The sequence below is a fragment of the Lytechinus variegatus genome, chromosome 4, assembly GCF_018143015.1.
Source record: "Lytechinus variegatus isolate NC3 chromosome 4, Lvar_3.0, whole genome shotgun sequence".
Classification (NCBI taxonomy): Eukaryota; Metazoa; Echinodermata; class Echinoidea; order Temnopleuroida; family Toxopneustidae; genus Lytechinus; species Lytechinus variegatus.
In genome coordinates, this window is record NC_054743.1 from 49712716 (window position 1) to 49726467 (window position 13752).

Sequence of the window (13752 nt, forward strand, 5' to 3'; positions counted from 1 at the left end):
AGAAAAACACCAACCCCTTCAAAATTATGTTTCCGAATTGTATACTGGGAAAGTACCATGGTTTCAAGAAAATTGCGAATTCTGGCACCTTAAATATATGAAGTTTTGTATAAAAAGCAATGAGTGCTTCAGTGTGCAGACAGCTTGCGTATCGCTCACAATGCACATGCTAATGGAGCGATCGCGTTCCTTTTGGGGGAACTGGTATGGCGGACAATAGAACTCGCGGGCTTCAAACAAAGGACCCTCCCCGCATATCCAGTTAGGGGAGAGATCAGTGGTTTTTTTGCGTAGGCGTACCTTGATTTGATTATGAACTCGAGAGGGCAGCAAACAATGAGTTATTTTGGTCTCTTTTCCGACGTCGTTTCAAGAAAACAATAACATATTTCTGTGTCAAATCTGGACGTGAAAACTTTGATCCAATAATCATTTATCACATCGAATTGCTCAAAACCGGACTACCAGGATGGATGAAAAGGCGGATCATGATTCTGATGGGAGTGCCATTAAAATCCAAGTGAAAACTGAACCACCAGACGAAGACATACAGGTGAGTAATGTCGGTCCCACGTATTTCAAATGGTGTTTCCTTTTAATGGCCATTGCCATCTGGCCATGGACGATGAAGTGTGAAGGGGGCCCCTAAAATTCAACTTGAGATTAGGCACGATTTTCTTTTGAATTCCACAATATTTTCAGTTGTTATGTTCCTCATATTCTCAAGAGTAAATGTGCCAGAAAAGTAAATCTCATCATTTTAGAGAAAATATATCGGACACTACTTTTATTGCACTCACACATTGTACGAGGTTAGTATATGTACTAACCTCGTACAATAGACCGTGTTTGACCCTGGATTTCAAAGTAGTCGGCAAACATCGCTTCATTGCTGAAGTAATATTTGCCGAAACTCCTTCTCGCTACGCACCGGGGCTCTTGCCGGTAAGTAGTAATAGATTAAAGAAATATGAAAATAATAATAAAATAATAATCATTAAAAAAAAACAAATTTCGCTTACCTCGGCCTCGAAAGTGACTTCGCTTGTCTCTTCTACGGAAATACAAGGAAGCCCGTTGGCGCTAATAATTTCACAAACTTGATTCAGCTCCTCGGTAATTTTATAACTGTATCTAAATTCTTTGAATGCGCAATCCTTATGATTAATTTACTAATTATGGGCACCAATGAATGAAATACCTTCAAAAACATAATTAAAGATTATTATTGGTGATGATAACACTTATTAGCAATGAATTTGAAAAGATGACTAATAAAAAAAAATGAAAATAATATACATGCCTGGAAAGAAACCAGCAGTACAGGATTTAACGAACGTCAATAATACGTATACGGTATCCCAAAGTCTATACAATGAAAAGATTGGACACTTCACGGACTTCGCGTAATGCCTTGCGTCGATTTGCGTGTAGAAGTAGTGTAGTTGCCTAGTCTTTCCCTTGTCGTGTCTTTGATATGAATATAAATCGCGCGCCCTCTTAAGGCGAAAATTGATATCCGCGCTGAGCAGTTTTCATCTCCGTAAAATCTTCACTAAAGATCAAGAAAATATACATGTTTTTTAAAAGAAACTTCAAGGAGAAGTCACGGAAGGATCTAAATGATTCGGTAAGTGTCATAGCAGAATGTGATATATAAAATTTTAAGTAATATTTTATGTGGGCAAAAGCCCAGAAAAGTTTAACTGTGTCGTGTGTGTCGCGTTGCATTCGACTGATATTCCTTCGCACGCGAGATGCTTTGAACCCATGGGTGCTTTTATTGGTACCCCCCCCCAAATACAATCATTATTCATTCATTGAATCAAATAAAATTTATGTTTATTTCCGTAGTAAAAATTTTGAATATTAATGTCAGAAAAAAATTAAATAACAAAAATTATGGTAAATGGGAATTATTTACTTACCTTCTGAAGCCATGGAAGCGCGAATTCGTTCTGAAAACAAGCACTCATCAACAGCACTAGGGCTGGGACTAAAACCCGGGTCCTGTTCGGAAGAATCGGGTACCCGGGTAGAAAAATCTGACAACAACAGAAAAATCAATACCCGATACCCGAAAATTGCTCACCAGTATAATGGATATGTATTTGATTTGCATTGCGTAGTGTAAGACATGATTGTAACTCAAAAAAGTACACAAGTCTCATTTTGAATCCCAACAATTATTCTAAAAATATCCATAAATCTACAAGTTTTTCAAGTGATGATGTGACTGAGATCGTTCAATCGTCGCCATGTTTCTATAGCGGGGTGGAACATAAAGATTTGTTTGTTTTAGTAAAAAGTTAGTTAGCCTTCTGACTTGCACTGTTTACATTCCATAATGTGTAAATTTCAGTTGTCAGCTTTCTGGGTCAAGCTGGTGTTTGGAATGTACATGTAGGAGTGAAAGGTAAAAAAGAATGCAAAGTGAATGATTGCTATGTGTAGGCATTTGGGCTGTCTTGGATTTAGGATTAGTATTTTTGGGGACTCGATGGATTTGGAAGAGTTGAATTGAATACTGAATAGAATTTATGGATGGTCCAGCTGAACTTTAATATTTTTCTATTCTGCTTCTGAATTCCAGTTCTACAGCTCGCTTGCATTCTTCAGCGACTAGAGAGAGAGAGAGAGAACAGGTGTGAGAGATAACTGAGCTGTAAGTCACTAGAGTTGAAGAACGAGAGAATTTGAGTGAGAGAGTGCAAGAGAGAGCTGTAGTGGGAGTGGTGAAAGTGTGAGAGTCGCAGAGGGAAAAAGCTTGATCGAGAGAGCAGTTGGGGGAGTGGGGAAGAGAGAGTTACGTAAAAGGGAAGAATAGTGGACAGTCGAAGAACTTGAATTTGGAATCAGAGTTAATGCACATTAGTTAGTTGCATTTTATACACTGATAATTACAGGCGGATTAATTTAGCGCATTGCACCAAAAGTGATAGGACCGATTTGGGGAAGTGTTTTCTCACCATGTGGTGTTTGAGCCAAGAAGGATAATACGGGTATGTGCTAAGTTGGTTTTTGATTTACAATTTGTTTTGCTGCCTTAGGCCATGTCGGCTTAATTTTCTATTAATGTCGGTCATCCAGCCCAGAGATTCGATGTATTATTAATTGTACCAACATATATTTGATTGACGATGATTCATAATAAACTCAATGCACAACTTCTTCATCTCTTCGTTCGAACGTGTCATTTTCGACTCGGTATACATGTATATCTTTGTACGGGGCAGCGCAAGACGGTGGGGCAGCCACCGGCCGTCTCGCAAAGCTGTTCCGCTACATTTCTTTTGCAGCGCCAGCCAATCACGTTCTGTTACCATTTTCAGAAATCATAAACCCAAAATGGTAACACGATCGTGATTGGCTGGCGCATCCGACGCTCCAAAACCCGGAAACCAATTGACTTTATGCATGTAGCGATAGATTCTACAAACTCAATAACACGATGTAATATTGACGCTACTTCGTAAGATTTTGACAGAAAAGCAATAAGTAATGAAAATTTGCTCACCTGTGTGGTATCAGTGAGAAAACAGATCTTCCGAGAATACCTTTCATAATTCATATATAAGATGATGATGATGATCCACAGCATTCATATTGCGCCGTTTATCTGTTAAAGGGGATTCCAACCCAAATAAAAACTTGCTTTTATAAGAAAAAGAAAAATCATACAAGTCGATAGGTGAAAGTTTGATCAACATTGGACAAACAACAAAAAAGTTATGAATTTTTAAATGTTGTAAATATTGGTAATCACTATACCCATGGAGACTTCAAATTGGCCGCATATGGGATGTCATAGTGATGTCAGGCAAGGACTACTCTTCTATGTACTCCAATACATATCATGGCTAAAATGTCATTTTTCCAAAAAATTTTATTTTAAATTGTATTTTTCGTTCATGAGGACATAAAACAATATACTGCCTGGATTGTATTTAGATTACTGCCCCAGGGGAATGGGTACTTAGGAGAAATCCACAACTCCCTGATAATAAAGTACATGGCCTATGGGAAAGTTGTCCTTGCCCCTTGTCATAATTTTCTTACCCAGTTACCAATTTGAAATCTACATTCTATTAGTGATCTCAATTTTAAAGCAGGCTCTATAACTTTCTTATTGCTTGTCCGATTTCTTTCAAACTTTCGCCATTCTATTTAATTTATTTTTCGCCTTCCCAACACAACATTTTATGGCCAAGGCTGGATTCCCCTTTAAAAACATTCAAAGGCTCAGGCTCATCCAATCGGTTAATCACTACACATCTGCCGAAATGAGTGAGTTTTGAGAGACTGTGTAAAGAGTTCTATGCTGTCAATTTCACGAAGTGAAAAAAGGAGGGAGTTCCAAAGGCGCGAAGCAATAGAAGAAAAGGCACGGTCTCCAAATCCCCTTAGGTGTGTAATGGGTAAATGAAGAGTGATACCATTACCAGATAAATTATAGGAAAGTGGAATTCTAGGTTGATTTTGGTACTGGACTACTGGTGACAGATTATTGCAGACTTGTTTTGATGGAGTACTGCGTGGGGCATGCATGGGAGGCTTGCACTGCACATGCTTTTCATTCATAAATTGGCTTGTGGGGCAGTGGCTGGATGACGTTACCTATTGGGTTTTTCCACCAGCCATATGCACATTGCTTTCAAACCAAATAATTTACACATTTTTTATCATTGTAAATGTAGATTAAACATTACAAAAAAAATCCTACTTTCAAAATCAATATATGCATTCATTATCTGAAGGATTTCTTGTTCCTACATTCTAAACCAATGAGAGTATTTGACCAATGTTTAGCTTTACTTTTCTCTATCATAAAAAAATCTTTCTCACAGGACTATGCGGAGGATACAATGAACGAATTACTGGCGATTTACGGTTATAACGAGAAGGTGGAACATGGTGTTACCCAGAATATGCAGCTAGCGCCAAAATACCACAAAGAAGGTGTGTATATCTATGAAAATCTATAATGACCAATAAGATGTTCAATATAAAATAATTCACATTCATGCTCTACAAGGTCCACCTGGGGGATGTTTCATGAAGGTTGTCAGTGCTGACAATTTAAAAGAAATCATTGATTTTGATTGGCTGAGAGGCACTTGCTTCTGACCGATACTATGGTAACTGTCAGAGAAAGTCAACTTGTCAGTGCCGACAAATTTCATGAAACGGTCCCACGTTCCCAGAAAGTGGATAAAATGACCCATAGTCCCTCCTTAGTCTGCAGGTACAGACCCTTATTGAAATCCTGATCAACAAGTAGGTCTTCATGCAAGACTAGAACTGATATGATCTGTAGTTTCATTATCCAGGAGGGACCTTCTGTACACAAGACATTTTAGGCTGCATATTCAAACCATTTCCATTCAGTGAAGGGTTAGACCAGCAGACTAAATCCCTCCAATACCCACATAGTATTCACACCTGTCCAGCATTTATGGTAAACCCAACCAACAGGGAAAACTAATTTTCAATTTAATTAATCTTAAACTCACCAGGTACCAGCCAAAGTATTACCCGGTACATAGATGTACTGTTGCTGTTTAAATTGGTCTTGAAGGGAGTTTCAGGACTTTCCCCCTCTATTTTTTGAAAGTTTTCCAAGGTACAATGTATTTTGGAGGTTATTTGGCCTCATGCCCCTGTTATTAAATTACCTTTCTAAAAAAAATAGACACTGCATTTATTTTCTTCATTCTGTCTACATTCCTAAACTAGTTTTTGATTGAATTGATTTTAAACTCACCAGGCACCAGCTTAAGTTTTACATACTGTTACAGTTTGAATTGATCTTGAAGGGAGTTTTAGGGCTCAGGGCTCCTCTATTAAAAAAAAATTGTTTTTTAAGGTACAATGTATTTTGGAGGTTAATTTGCCTCAAGCCCCTGTGTTATGAAATCACCCTTCTAAAAAAAATTTAGCACTGCATTTATTTTCTTGTCATTCTTCCTGTCTTCACTTCTATTCTGGTTCTGATTTGAAAGAGCGTGGTCTTCGGAAGCGGCTGCTTATGGCGCACTCCAACAAAGGTGATGCGGCGAGTGAGTGTTCTGTGTCAGGGAATGTCACACCGGTGTCCGGTTCTGATCCACAGTCCGCTGAAGAAGATCCTGCCTCACCAAGTAGCTCACAAGACAACACAGGTAAAAGGAATTACAGGCACGAATTAAGACCTATTTTGAGTTTTGGTACCCTACTTTGCAGGCATAGACCCTGATTGAAACCTTGATCAACAAGTGGGTTTCCATGCGAAGACTAGCACAAATAAAACTTGCTGCTTCAGGGCCTTCAGTACCCATGGCTTTATAGGTCACACATTCAGACCCTAATCCTCGAGTGAAGGGTTTGCACAAAAATTTAGTAACATTGAAATCAAATATCGACAATCACTAGTAAAAAAAAATTATCTAATGCATTGGTGTAGATGACCAACACATTTTGCTCTTTTACACTACCAGACACAATTCTTTAACTACCTGTTTCAATCAGAGAACAATAGATTCAGTCCTCTGCATCTATTGTTCTTTGGTTGAAACAGGTAAACAAGGAGTTAAAGATTTGTGACTGGTACTGTGCAGGATATTGCACTTTTGTTGATGCTTTCTTCCACTTATCAAAGTAGGGCAGTATAGCATGTGTGATAATATGTCTGTACATTTCTAGTAATATTATCATTTTCTGTCTTTCTGAACAGAGTTGCTTGAAGCTCTTCAAGATGGCAAGTGCAGCAACAGAGACCATATTACCTGTGCTTGGTGCAAGAGTCCCGGCTTCAAGCATTACACTCTCAACACACAGACCGAGTCCAAAGCTTTCTGCAGTGAACGCTGCTTCGCTTCTTGTAGGAGGGCATACTTCAAGCGGAACAAGGTATGCGACTGGTGTCGCCACACGCGCCACCAGGATTACATCTACTTGATTGATGGAGAAAGGAGGTTACAGTTCTGCTCCTCGAAGTGCATGAACCAGTACAAGATGGATTCCTACTACAAGGATGGTCCCACCGTGAGACGTAAAGTGGCCAAAGCTGCGACTAGTAGTGGAAGCAAGAGCAACGGGTCCGTGCCAGTGTCGCCAACCCTGCAGCAGCAGAGTTTATCAGAACGGAACAGCCCAGATACTGTCTCGCAGGATGCTGCGTTTCACGATTCCCAACCCAGCCCCTCCAACATTCCTCTGTCTGGGGTATTCCAGACGAATTCCAGTTCTTCACAGTCCATGATGGGTATGCCTCAACTCAGGCCAAGTGGAGTCTTTGGGGTGCAGACTGTCGTACCTCCGGCCATGTCCTTCCGCCAGGTTGTTCCCAAAATGCCAGTTGTCCAGGTAGTTGGGTCCGGAGGTGTGCCTTTGAATTTGGTGCAAGGGCTTAATCAATCCTCAGCGTCTGGCTCACGTAAAGTGACTGGGCGACTCAATCCGCAGCAGTGGAGTAATCTTCAAGGGGTCCAAGGTGTGTCCAGTTTCAAGAAGATCCGACCAAAACCACAAAGCAACAATGCTACCTTACCAAGTAGCACTGTGACTTCATCTGCCAGCAACAATGCACCATTCACTAACCAAAAGCCCCGAAAAGACACACAAAGTAGTACTTCAACTCCAAGAGGAAATTCTGTCCTGCCTCCTGTGACTGTCATGGTCCCACATCCTGTCTTTATACCCATTCCTGTCCCAATTCCCATTCCCATTCCTGTGTGTAGAGAGGCTTATGAAGCTGCAATGGCAAAGATCAAAGAGAACACTGGGGACACTGAACAGGAGGCGACAACCTCCTATGATCATGATGAGCAGCAGGAGAGGAAATCAAAGAAGAGGATATCTGACATGTTCACTAATGGGAGCTCTCATTTACCATCATCAAGCAGTACTGGGGCCTTTGTGCCCTACCGCAGTCATCAAGCAGATGTGCGGGATAATGTAAGCAACAGTACTGATGGCCACTCCATGGAAGCCATGTTATCCAGCAGCATGCAGACATCTCTCACCATCCCCTCCTCCTCCTCTTCTGCCAGTGAGGCCTTGGAGTCCAGATTGAGACTTCAACCTCAACGGCACCCGTCTCACATCAGTACAGCCACGGTAGAAGCTATGCACCGCTCCATCAACTCACGCATGCTGCGCCACAAGTGCCTGCAGAGGAGTGCCAGCATGGACCTCAGCTTTGGCCGCTACAACACCCTCTCTGCTCTCACCGACTTCTTGGGCGAGAAACGTGGCTTCAATCCCCTCCTGCATGGCTCTCCTGGAAACCGGGAACTAACTGCAGATTCTCACGGACTCTCCACCAGAGCCAGCCACTCTGCCCTACCCACCAAAGGGGCGGGAGAGCTGTCTCCAAGCGTTCGGGAAGCACTCCGCTGCCACCTCACCCGTCGGCTGTCCCAGTCGGCCCTGAACCTGACCGATGTTGGTCGGTACCCTGAGGAGGACCAACTGCGCAGGAGCCAGAGCATGAGTCGCCTCCAGGAAGACTCGGACAGTGGTCACCACCATGAAATGGAAGCCATCAGTTCTCATACAAGCCTTGAGAAGCTTGCTGATACCAGTGATTCCTCAGAGCATATTGACCCTCGAATTTGTGCTGATGGTGATGGGTCTCTGCAGATGGACGATTCCGGTTTGCAGCCTGCCATCAAGAGGAGATGCCTTGGTAGTCCAAACCAGATTGACTAACCTAGAGCAGCAGTATTTTTAAGTGGTCCTTTGCTTTCAGATCCATCTGTGTAGCTATGTGTAGCTGTGCCTTTCACCTTGCACAATTCATTCATCATTTGTCTCCAATTCATTTTTTAGTGTGAATCTGAACAGCTTGTCACAAGAAAATCAAAATCGATGATTCATTGATGTTTTATCATCTTCTAATCAACATTGCAAATGTCCTCGTGATTAATAACAGCATACCTTTTTTTCTTGAGACACGTGATCTGTAATGCTGCATACTGCATGTAGATGTAGGTTACATTTACAGGTTGAATGTCCATTGCTCTTTAATACCGGAAATAAAAGAAAATCAATGTAATAAAGGAATTTCAAAATTGCACCTACTGCTATAAGTACGCACGCACACACTATAGGTTAACCCACACGGCAGTTCTTAAATCGTTCCGTGTTTGTCATGTTTCAATGAATACACTGCCAACATTCTGAATAGACATTGAATGTGGTAGTTGTTTGTGTAAAAAAAACGTTTGCATTCAAGCACCACAGCAAAAAAAAAATAGCTTTAATTTGATGTGCACAGTCTTGTGTTAAGGAACACCAATGTGATGTCACAGCCTTTTGCCATTGTGTATGGTTCCAAATCAGATATCCTCACACCAGGCATATGTCAGTAGATTAGAGCTGGGGACATTACCCATAGCAACAATTGTAATCAGAGATTCCTTGCGGTTCACACATGTATATTTAAAACTGTAAAGAACCAGTTAGTTACTGTGTTTTAGTCATCCTTTATTGGTTAAAGCGAGGTGAGTCATGCTTATTTGCTTGCTTTGCATTGACATTACATATTTTTTCCCACCACATTGATTCACAAATTACTTTTGTGTTACATACATGTACATAGGACAGCATGTTTATTACCATCATCCAAATTCGCTTCAAATTTTAGCACTCAGCAGCAGCAAAATCAGTCCCTACGGTGTTCTCAAACAGTCTGTATTAGTTTATAAAATGAGACAACATTGATTTGTAAAATACAAAATGCATACCAACATATTGGACATAAATTATATGCAGCAGTTCACTCTGCCTTTCTGAGAAAGGAAGGGCATAGGGATTAGTCCAGATGCTGGACCTTCGAGAATTTGTTTTCCTCCACACACTGCGCTCTAAACCACTGTTGGCTTTTCCTACACACTGCACTAAACCATAGATCGCGGCGATCCCCAATTTGGGGATCGCGCGATCAATGGGAAAAGCGAACAGTGGTTAGAGCGCAGTATGTGGAGGAAAACAAAATCTCGAAGGTCCAGCATCTGGACTACATAGGAATAGAAATACAGGAAAATTATTAGAAATGTGTACTGTGTCAGAATCCATGCATGTAGATGTCTTTGCATAATTAAGAGATCCACTGGCGGTCATTTCTTTTCTTGATAATTGAAGCAGCTGTTAGGGAAAAAGGACAGAGGCAATTAGGTAAGAAAGGTATGTAATAAAGAGATCAGAAAATTATAAGCCCGAATTCACAAAGGTGGTTTTGAAAACCCACGGTCGATTCCACGGTTTAGGCAGATTTCCTACATAAATTACGCTTAATTTAGCGCGTATCTGGCGCGCGTATAAAACATGTCCAATGCTTGTGCGCTTTTGTCACAGTGCGCCAAATTGACGCCTGTTACCATGGTTAGATAGGCTATTTTATTAATGAGTCCACTGTTTGAAGAGGACTCATGAATAAAAAACAGTGGACTCATGAAAAAAATAGCGTGGATAACCACGGCAACAGGCGTCAATTTGGCGCACTGTGACAAAAGTGCTTATCGGGATTGGACATTTTTCATACACGAGCCTGATATGCGCTAAATTAAGCGTAATTTATATAGCAAATCTGCATAAACCGTGGACTAAACCGTGGGTTTTCAAAACCACCTTTGTGAATTTGGGCCATAACGTTCCGTGTTCCAAACAGGTTTCAAAACGTACCATGTTATGAAACCGTGGACTGTGCAGATTTCTTGTACATGTATCGCCATGCATCATTCAAGCATGAATTTACTGCCCGTTACCAAAGGCTTATAACTGGACTTCTTTTATAGTGTATGCAATGAAAGCATAATTATGTACAAGAAAGCAATTTAATTTAGTCCATGGTTAGTTCCATGGAGCAATCGATGGAGTACAATCATGGAGCTACTACCTGTACGTGTTTATAGCTCCGTGGTACGATCAAAGCATTCAGGCCAATAGGTTAGGCACAGCTTGTCCTTAACGTACCTCTTACTATATATGAAAAATGTATTTGAATTTACATGTAATTTCAAGCTGAAAATTATAACATCATTCGGCAGCTGGTGTGATTTCTTGATATAAGCCTACTTTGAGATCAGAGCTATCACTTTATTTTACTTTTTGTCAGCATTATTCTTGCCAACATTTCTTAAGTATTGGTACAGTATTTCAACTTGTTATTGGAATTACTGTACATATATATTATATAAATAGTGTACAATCTATTGTACAATATACCGGATTATATGTACGACAAATATAAAATTATCCCGAGTGCAGGTTTATTTCACCGAGGCCGAAGGCCGAGGTGAAATAGGCTTGCACGAGGGATAATTTTATATTTGGAGTTCATATAGTCCAGTAATATTGTAGGATAGAACGTTCACTATTTATTATAGTAAATAGATCCCTCAATCTAAGCCCCCCATCATGGATTTTGCCATCCAAAAATCGAAAGTTATATTGTACATATGTACAATATAACTTTTTGAAGGGAGGTCACGTGGTACAAATCCAGCCAATCACAGCTCGTATTTTACTACCACTATTTACTATATGTATATATATATATATATATACACACACAGTCTGTCATGAGCTATAAAAATAATTTTGAAAAATCCCAATAACGCCTCGGATGGCCATCACTGAAAAGTGTATACTGTTTAACTTAAAAAAAAAATCCTTTGAGATATTATGACCTTGATAATGGATTATCATACATTGTATACTCAAAATGTGAATCCATGATCATCCCCACATGGCTTTAAAGAGAAATTCCAGTAGTTGCAGTAAATGCTGATTTCATGAGAAAGTCTGTAAAACCAGGCTTAATTGTCAGAATATCATCGAGGATCTAGATCTGGCACAGTTACATAAACTGAACTTTGTGAAATCTTGAAATCTACGCTGAAAAACGTTCACACTGAAGATCACCAACACAGATAGGCACACGTGGGACAGTGTATTATTATTGCTGGAATAAAGACCCGACGGAAGTGACCGAATCCGCGCTTATTTTGCTTATTTCTCAGCAATTACACAATTTCTTCCAGAATCCTTTGGCACATATTTTTTATTCATACAAACAGACACTTGGGTGGTCATTATATTAGATTCTGTAAAAAGTCATTCTGAGATCGTTACCAAAACTGGAATTTATCTTTAACCTATAATAATGCATGTAATTTGTTGTATTGTATTGAGCTCCATTTTACCTGGCTTTGGATAATGGGCTCTCATACTCTCATATTATGCAATTGATGACCATCTATCCTCGATAAAAAAAAGAATAGATACTTGTAGTGTAGGAGCAGACCAATAATGATCATATTGCTTAGCTATCATGTCACATCTGCTACCTATGGTATTGGCATTAAGAAAAAACAAAATTGTGATTAAAGAATGGTAAATAGATTTTTGCTTAATGTATATGTGGTTCTCGCTGTATTGACTAATAATAGTGATATATTTACCCAGGGAAGCCTTGTCAGTTCTGAAAACGGTTCCCCAGCGGGCCCTGCTATTATCTTTACCACGGCTTTAGCTGTGCTGCCTAGGAGCTCAAGCATTAAAGAAATGGGTACCGGGTCCCCATTCACCTCACCTGGGTTGAGTGCAGCGCAATGTGGGTAAATTTCTTGTTGAAGGAAAACACACATCATGACTGGGAATCAAACCCATGTCCTTCAGATTGAAAGATGAAGGTCATAACCACTAGACCACAATGCCCAATCAGAATGCCTGTTTGCATCTTTGTATCACATATCTACTTTATACAAACTCAAAATACAGACTGTAGCAGTAGGCTACTCTAATTCAGTGTAATAGGCCTACATATGTCACTTGATGCAAACATTATTTCATGTGAAATATACATCCTAGATAAAGAGCTGTTAAGAGCAGAGATACTTTTTGAAATCATGAACTGAGCATAGTATTTTCCCTCCAATTGTATCCATTGTACTGTGCATGAAGATTGATAAAAAGGGATGCAGGTGAAATGGGCCCAAAAATGCTGAGGGTTGGGGAGTTTTCATGTAGATCAGTGGATAGATTTGGGTCTTTTGTAATGACCACAAAAAGTATCTCAAAATACATTTACTAGATTTTATCATGTGTATATTGATTTTTATACAGTCTTGCATTGACGTCGTAGCAATTGTTTTACGTTTGATGTACTATTTTTCACTAAAAAGCGAAAAGTCGGCCAAAAAAATTTGTTATATTTTAGTGTGCTGCAATGGTTTCAATCATATCTGTTAAATTGTTCGTTTATCATTAATTACGTTACTGCTACTTATACATGTACATGTGGGACTTTGCGGGAACTCGTGCAGGAATCCGTGCAGCAAGCATCTATTCATTGCTCATGCTTGCATAATAGTAATGATAATAGGCATTTATATAGCACCATCTATCTAGAAATACTCTTCCGAGGTGCATTGTTTATTATTGCCCCGGCTTTAGCTCAAGCTGCCTTTCAGTGCTCAGTGCATTCAAGGAATTAATCCTGCCAGGTACCCATTCACCTCACCTGGGTTGAGTGCAGCACAATGTGGATAAATTTCTTGCTGAAGGAAATTACGCCATGGCTGGGATTCATCACATGCAAAATGATGCACAGCGTCACCGAGCTCTGCTACATGTACATGTGGCTTTGATGAATGTTAGGAGTCGAGATAAAAAGTCGCAAGATGTAGCTCTAACTTCAAAGAGGGATTAGGGAGTTTCGCTCCATGAGGCACGACACATTAAAGCACATATAAAATGTCAAAAATG

The 13752-nt window shown here is 40.0% G+C and overlaps 1 protein-coding gene across 1 annotated transcript; it reads left to right on the forward strand.

Moving 5' to 3' along the window:
• The first annotated feature begins 325 nt into the window (after window positions 1–325).
• LOC121414235 (sine oculis-binding protein homolog A-like) lies at window positions 326–9898 on the forward strand. The gene is made up of 4 exons (XM_041607348.1): window positions 326–553; window positions 4848–4959; window positions 6003–6161; window positions 6713–9898. Exons 1-4 carry the CDS (start codon window positions 470–472, stop codon window positions 8689–8691), a joined length of 2334 nt encoding a protein of 777 aa, XP_041463282.1. The 5' UTR covers window positions 326–469; the 3' UTR covers window positions 8692–9898.
• The last annotated feature ends 3854 nt before the right edge of the window (window positions 9899–13752 follow it).